General features: G+C 44.9%; 1 protein-coding gene across 1 annotated transcript in view; it reads right to left on the bottom strand.

Moving 5' to 3' along the window:
• Positions 1–7,742, bottom strand: part of STAM (signal transducing adaptor molecule) — a 28,316-nt gene extending 20,574 nt beyond the window's left edge. Inside the window, exon 1 of the mRNA XM_060248414.1 lies at positions 7,516–7,742. Coding sequence (XP_060104397.1) covers positions 7,516–7,555 — 40 coding nt within the window. The 5' untranslated portion in view covers positions 7,556–7,742. The remainder of the gene's footprint in view (positions 1–7,515) is intronic.
• Between the last annotated feature and the right edge of the window lie 469 nt (positions 7,743–8,211).

Below are 8,211 nucleotides of genomic sequence, written 5' to 3' on the forward strand. Positions count from 1 at the left end.
TCCCTTCCCTTTCTTTGCTTCCCCTCCACACCTTTCCCCTCCCCACCACATCTCCACATCCCCCCGCGCCTCCTCCCTCCCTTTGGACTTTTTTCCACCCCCCCCCCTGGTGCCAATTTCAACACTGAAACTGGCTCTAGCACCACGTTCCGGCTCTCTAAAGCCTCCCCTCCCTGGCCAAACACTGAAATCGCAGGTAAAACAGTGCCGTGGGGCCGGGCTGCGCTCAGCCTGGAATAGCGTCCTGAAAGGGTGACCCCCGCTGCCTCCTCTCCCATCCAGGAAGTGAGGAGTCAGTGGCAGCGGGGGTCGCCCTTTCAGGACGCTATTCCAGGCTGAGCGCAGACCGGATGCTATTCCAGGCTGAGAGACGGTGAGCACAGCCCGGCCCCGCGGCGCAGCTTTACCCGCAATTCCAGTGTTTGGCTGGGGAGGGGGGGCTTTAGAGAGGCGGAACATGGCGCTAGAGCTGATTCTGGCATTGAAATTGGCACAGGTGGTGGGAGAGTGGGAAAGGGTCCGAAGGGAGGAAGGAGGAGGAGCGGCAGGGAGGGGGGAGGTGCAGCAGGCACCAGGCAGCAAGTCTGTTTAGGGTGCCATGGGGTGTTGGGCCACCCCTGCCAGGGAGTCTTCCTAAGTATGCAAAAGAAAACCCATTCTTGTCTGAGGCTTGGTTATTTTCACTATTTGGAAGCAGAACTCAAACATGAAGTTTGCCATTTCAGAGAAAAAGGAACTCAAAAGAGGAAGGGAAATCCCACTCCTCCACTGGTCCCTGGTTCTTTTTGCATCTCCTCTTGCCCCAACTTTCTCCCCTTCTCTTCCTACCATTTGTCCTTTCCCTTCACCTCTACCACCACCATCTCACTTGCTCACTCTACCTCCTCCCCACCACCTGCCTAGCTTGCTCATCTCCTCAGCAGTGGTGTATCTCTTTGCTTCTTTGTTCTGTGCTTCTTCGTTCATTGCTATCTAACTTGTCTGCACCGCCTCCCTCCTTACCTGCCTGCCAGTCCTGCTTTTTGATGCTTCCACCTCCATTTTCTGTGCCCAGGGCCCTTTTACGGTGTTGTCAAAAATCCTCAAAATGACAGCAGAGTCACCTGTCAATGAGTTTTTAGGATTTTTAAAAACCTACTCATTTATTTTTCATTTTTAAAATATTTCTGCAAACCTTGGGTTCCCCTAGTTCGTAGACAAACCCTGCCTCTTCACTGCAAATGACCTAACTGTGTGGATTTTTAAATCCATGTTCACGAGCAATGTTCAGAATTAGATATACAGATAAAGAGTTTAAAAATGTTTTTGCTATAAAGTGGCAAAGGAACACAGAAGTAATATCTGTGGGAAAATGAAGAGAGTCTTCCTTTATTTTTGCCAATGCTTAGAGCCTGTGAGGTAGCACAGACAGCTCTACGCATGTTGCTCTGCCACTGCAATAACAACAAGGGGTCTACATTGGGTGAAACAAGGTCTTATTGGCATTATACTCAAATAAGGCCTTATTGGCATTATTCAGTCAAATGTGATTCTCCTATGTGTATTCAAATCCCTGAATATACCATGGGAGAGATTTGCTATTGATTGCAATGGTCCCATAGGTTATAGTGGGACCAAACAGATTCAGAAATCCTGAATATTTCCTGAATAGGGCAGCCATACCGATTCCGGTATTTAGGAGTGCTGGGGAATACAGAACATAATTGAATCAGAGAATCTCGAATCCAAATAATAACAAATATTTTTTCTTTGCACACCCCTAACAACAACTCAACACAACAGTTATGTTTCCATATATGGGACCAGGGCAATCTATAACTTTAAGACCCAACACTAGCTTTGACTTCCAAGACCATGACTTGTTTAGAAAGCAGACAACACCCCTATTTAATCTAAACATGCATTTGGCCACATGCTGCTTGTCAGTTCTCTCCATAAGAGCTATTAGGCCAAACGGTGCTTTCTTTTCAACCATTAAGAGGGGTAATCCTCAATAGAATAATTCTGCTACAAATTAAAACTTTCAAGCCCCTCGCAGCCCAGTCACAATTCACCTAAAAAATAAAGAATCAATAAAGGAGAATCATGTTTTAGCTACAGCACCAACACTAATATGTAAATCCAGTGGTAAATATGTAAATCCAGTGGTAATTATACACAGTGTTAGCGTGCCCACAGGGTACGAACCTAAATCAAAGCAAGTGTTTGCTATAATCCATATTTTAGATAAAGAAGGATACAAATAATGCTTAAAGATCCAGGAATAACATGACAGAACGCGGTGGATAGAATCCCACGCTGCTTCTATCATAAGACCTGGAATGCAGGAAAGACTTCAAAAGAGAATAGAATAACAGAAGTAGCAAAAATAATACAGTTACACTAGTATTATTTGTAAGAAAATAAAACTACATTATTTGTATCATTATGCTAATGTCACATAACTAATATTAGTATTAAATCATTGTTATTAATCAGCATCATAACTCAGCACCTTAAGGACTAGGCAGAGTCTCATAACTATGTGGAGGACAAACACTTCCAATTTAGTGAATAATAAGCAAAGGACCTGTAAGAACTTGCTGGGGGTCATCATTTCCCCTCCCCCCACTATTTCCTCTTTCCCTGAAAGTCCCCATAGCCTCTCTTTTCATATTTCTTTTCCTCCTTTTTTCTGCTTCTCTTGCCTTCAGTTTTTTCTCCTTCTCTCCCCTCAGCAACCTCTCCCTTGGGAAACGCTATGCAGTTTCAGCCACTAGACAAGGCTGGGCCCAGCTGTGTGCTGCCAATCATCATCCAACTGCACAGTCAGAACTCACAAGGACTTGCAGGGCAATTTACTTTCCTTGTGTCCCCCTCTTCACATTATTTCTTCTTTTCTCCTGGAAACCCCACATTCTCCTCTTTCAATGCTTCTTTTTCATCTTTCAATTCATCAATCTTTTATCTGATCCCCTACCTTCAGCTATATTTATATCACACCTGCCTCCACAATGTGGAACCAAACCAGCCTACAGCATTCCCCTTTCCTCCATTTCACATTCACAACAACCCTAGAAGGTCAGGTAGGCTAAGAATATGTAACTGGCTCAAGGTCACCCAGTGAGCTTCCAAGGAAGAATGGAACTTCAAACCTGGGTCTGTCAGATCCTTCTCCAAAACTCTAACCACCACACTTGTTTCGTGGAGTGATTGCTGTTAAACAGTGGCAAGCACCTGGGGCTGGGTGAGTCATGCAAGTTGTGTCCTATCAAATGCCCAGTGCTTGATGCCAGGATTGGCTCCAATGAGTCCTTCCCTCAAAGGCCAAAGCAGTGCTGGCAAAGGCATTGCCACTACCTCCCCCCTTCTTTTACTGACAGAAACCAAGGCTTGAAGGCTTGTGGTTTCCTGGCAAGCCCCACAAGCCTGAGTGGTTATTTGTTTCTTAACAGCAAAGACACAACTTCTATTACTCAGGGAGTGGGTTTAACCCTCAATATATTTTTTTCAGATATCAGATTTTTCTGCAAACTGGGGCTTTTTCAGCTCTGTAGGAGAAACCATCTTGTCTGTTGCTGGCTGCAATCTCCGTATTTAAGTATCTATGGATGGGGCCATGTTGAGAATTAGAAAATGCACAGATGACACTGTTCATGGTCTCTGATAGCAAGAAGTGCTCCTGGAAAACCAATAGGGGATGGCCTCTTCCCTTGCAACCCCCACAGTGCTTTTTTAGTTAAAGAAACAGCAGTGCAGCTATATTGAAGCTACAAATACTTCAAGTTCCTCCAAGGAACTTATTCCAAGTACATAGGCAGAACTACAATATGCAATGTTCTTAAAGAATGTGATTTAAAAAAAAAATCCTATAATTTAGGCATCACACATCCTGATCCTATGTATTTACCCTGTAGTAAACTCATCTAGTTTGATGCAGTTTATTTCTATACAAACACAAGACTGCAACCTAAGTGTTGCAGTATCACCATTATCTAACTGGATTTCTACTGAACACATTTTTAAAAGGTGGCAAGAGGGTTTTTTTGGGAGGAGGAACAAAAAGTAAACAGAAGTTTAAAAACTCATGTCAAAACCAGTTTGTTAATGAAGGATACCCAATACAAGATCTATTAAGCAAATATAAAATCACTGAAGCATTTTAACAAGTTACAGATTTCTCATACTTTCAGTGCAAAGTAAGAACAGTATAAATGATTGGCATTATACCAGATACAACAGCCAAATCCAGTTTATTTCACAGGAACACACAATTCTTTGTTTAATGCCATCATGCTGTTTATTTCAGTGCATCTGTGCTACTCACTCTCTTCTCATACACAGCATAAGTGAAAAATTTTGTTTCAGCTGCCTTGAATCAATCTTCAGTTTGTCATGGTGCCCACATGCGAGCATGTCATGATCCTAGGCCTAGTGAGACCTACAGGCTCCAGAGAAGTCTGTGTAGAAGTAGCTGTAGGGCCTACATTTCCCAGGATCCCTTCTGTCCCTCTGATTGGGTGAAAACAATTTTGGCAGGAAAACTGGGCCAGAAGGGAGGGACCTGGGAGGAAAGCATAAACAGGCCAAGATGCAGACAGGGTTGTTCTCTCTGGAAAGGCTGCAGGTAGAAAGGTTTTATCTGGAGAGGCTGCAGACAGAGAGAGGGTGGGTCTTGCTAGAAAAAGGCTAAGTTGGAAGCAAGATGTAGCTGGGGAGAGATCTCTCACCCAAAGGGGGTGGTGAGTCCTTGGCAGAGAGGAAGGGAACGTCTAGTTAGACACATCTTGGCTTTTATTTGTTTACTAGGAATAAAGACTGTTGTGGAAAAATACAACAGGCTCTAGAAAGAGGGTCTGGACAAGTGTCCCCCCCTTGCTGTCTTCCCACTCATCCAAGTGAAGACATTCACTCTTTACCCACTTCCAGGGAAGCTGAGCTTTGCCATATGGAAAGCAGCTGAAATTCTGAGTGATCGCCAGCCTTCACCTGGAGACTGGCAACAGTGGTTCCCCAGGAGGAAATGGCTGATTTGAAGGGTGGTGTCTATGGCGCTGTACCTGTCTGAGGTCCCACCCCTCCTCAAACCCTACCCTCTCCAGGTTCCACCCCTCAAATCTCCAGGAATTTTCCAACCCGGAGTTGGCAACTGCTAAGTCACACTGGCTGTCATGGGGGTGGGGGGCAGCTAGGCCCAGTTATGCCAGTCAGGTAGCAGCAAGTCAACCAGAGGGTGCTGCCACGCCTAGGGTAGCCAACATCCAGGTGGAGCCTGAAGATCACCTGGGATCACAACTGAACTCCAGACAACAGATCTCACTTCCCCTGGAGAAAATAACTGCTTTGGCAAGTGGACTCTATGGCATTCTATTCAGCTGAGGGCTGCCCTTTTACTGCCTAGCAATGGCCTCTGGCTAGCAGCTTCCCCAGTGGTCCAATCCTCATCTGTCCTGGGGCAAGGCTGAGGGGAGGAAGAAGGGAGTGACAGGAAAGAGGTAGCCATCATGGTCTCTGAGGAAACACTTTGTCAGGCCGTAGTAGAGCAGCAGCCCTTTCTGAGGCCAGTTGATGGAGAGGACACAGAGAAGCATCCCCTGCTGTGTGACAGAGCACCTAGCTAAATTGCAATTTGTTTCATTCTTAAAAACTGTAGTTCTAAACTGGGATAAAATCATGGCTTAGAACCCTGGTTTGAAGGAATTAAACAAATTCCAATTTGACCGCATATCCAGAATTTCATTCAAGGCTTTCAACCACACTCTATAGATGATGGGTGGGGACACAAGGAAAGGCACATGAGGAAGTCATCAAGTCAGGTCCATGCTTGTCATGAACAGCTTCTGTGCTGCCCAACAGTATCTGTCTAAAACCTGTTCTTTTCCCCCATCAAACCTACCCAGCCCAGATTCTGAAACCGGCAGCAGGTCAAGGGCTTCCATTCACAGAAGGTGAAAAAACCTTGACCTTAGAAATTCCAGTTACTTTAAAGAGTTCCCTGACATGTTACTCTTCTGAGGGGAAGGATGCCTGAACCTTGCAAGAAAATGCAGTTGTTGGGGTTTTTTGTTTTTTTAATTCAGAACAGGTCCTCAGGGACAGACTACTGAACTGCCCAGATCTTTTGACAAACTGAACAAGGAAATTCTTGTTTTCTAATTACTTTACTCTTGTTGTGTCTGAAATAGCTGTTTTTTCCCTGGATGCCTTCACATCTAATTATTCTACACAACAGCTGCATTTTGCATTACTACATGGTTGTGAGTTCTTTCCAACTAGCTCATTTTACAGGTGTGGTCCTGTGACAAACATCCACATGGTGTGCATGAATCATAGATGACTCTGTACAGTATGTAGACACTGAAGACGTACAGTTATGGTTAGAACAAATTCCAACTTTTATCTAACAAAAACCTTGCTTGCTAAAGTTTGTTGTCAGCTGGCTACAATGACCAACCCCCACAATACCACATATAGTTCATTCCAGCATATAAATGCCACTGGTCCAACCCATACTTAGTAATGGCTCTAATCTCTAACATTAGCTCCCACAAACAAAAAGAGATTCTTAACAGAGTGCCAGAGATAAACAATACCATCTTGGGGAAGAAACAGTGTGCAATTAAGTGTTACGAAATTCTTACAACAATATTCACACTGCCATACATATACCTTTCTGCTATATACTGATATGCTTTTAAAAATCACATCTGGGAGTCAGTGAATGACTGGGAACTCCAACCGCACTATAATAAACAATCCTCTATGAGCATGACAATTACAAACATACAACAGAGTATAAATTAAACAAGTATACTAGTTTAAAGCCATAAAGTTAGTTTAAAACAAGAGTGTGGTAATCTACTATAACAAAACAAACAAACACATTAAAACTGTATGTTCCTTTCATGGTACCCACCTTCCATACAAGAATTTCACAAAGAGAAAGGCTACTGGTAAGCACAGACAAGGAACAACAGATAGGAAAGGGAGGAGGAGGGGATCATAAATGAATGAGCAACTAATGGACCTCACATTTATTTATATTTGATAGAATGCATATGAAATAAAGTTTACCTCCCACAGATTTACATCTGCTTGGACTAACTTTCAGCCTATAAAACCCTTATCACAGATAAAATTTTGAAAAGATGTACCTAGCGAGGTTGAAAATGTTAAGAGGTATAAAGAATAACACTTGATACACTCTTCAGAGCTTGTCATCTGTTTACCTAGTTAATATCCCTTCCCCCCCCAACCCCCCCCCCCCGAAAATAAAAGTTCCGACAGCAATTTATACTGGAAAGGATATAAGCTTGTCAAAGAAAACAAACAATGCGAAACACCGGACATATGGGAAAGGGAGCGAGAGGACAAAGAGACATTCTTGCCCTGGATGTGGATGGATGTCCATGGAGGAAAGATGTCCTAAAAGAGGGGAGGGCAGCCATGGTGAACAGGCGGTCTAGCAAAGGGGAAAGGGGGAGACACCGGGTGGGGCCCGGACAGGAGCCCTGCCTGGCCCAGCTTGATCCTCACCCACATCCTGGTCGAAGGGGTTGCTGGTGAAGAGCGGCATCTTTCCCGGCAGCTGAAGCAGGGCAGGAGGGAGGCTTCCCCCTTCCCCCCGGGACCCTCTCGGGGAAACAAACAGCAACAAACGACTCAGCCCAGTGACTGCGCGAGGCCCCTCGGCTGCTTAGGCTCCGCCCCGTCCCCCTCGCTCTCCTTTTCCCTTGGTTCTCCGTCACCGCCTCCTAGTCGGAGCCGGCCTCGCAGTGCATGCCGGGGAAGAAGAAAGGCGTCTCACGCATTGCCCGATGATGACAGGTGTTGTTCTCTGTAGGTTCGAACCGGGAATAATATATTTTTAAAAAAACCGCCCACCTTATTTCAGTTGTCATAGCTGTGATTCCTTCACACAATTCCAGGTAATTGAGCGCTGTGTTTTAATAGGAAAAAAATTAAGCCCTCTCAGGCGTCTTGTGGTCATCTTCTCCGGAGTAGTCACCTGGTCAGAGGCGGTCCAAAGAGTAAGAACGTTTGATGCTGGCAGAGCCGTAGGTAGACGTCAGGCTGCAAAGCAAAGCGTGTTCATCGGGCAATAAGGCGAAAACTGGTTCCTGTTAAAAGTGTGGGAGCTGCTTCCCGCTAAGCCGCTTATTCAATACCTTCGCTGGGCTAGTACCTACAAAACGTTCCGAAGCAGAATGTCTAAAGGGGTGCCGGGAAGTT

The sequence above is a fragment of the Heteronotia binoei genome, chromosome 10 (assembly GCF_032191835.1).
Source record: "Heteronotia binoei isolate CCM8104 ecotype False Entrance Well chromosome 10, APGP_CSIRO_Hbin_v1, whole genome shotgun sequence".
NCBI classification, from domain to species: Eukaryota; Metazoa; Chordata; class Lepidosauria; order Squamata; family Gekkonidae; genus Heteronotia; species Heteronotia binoei.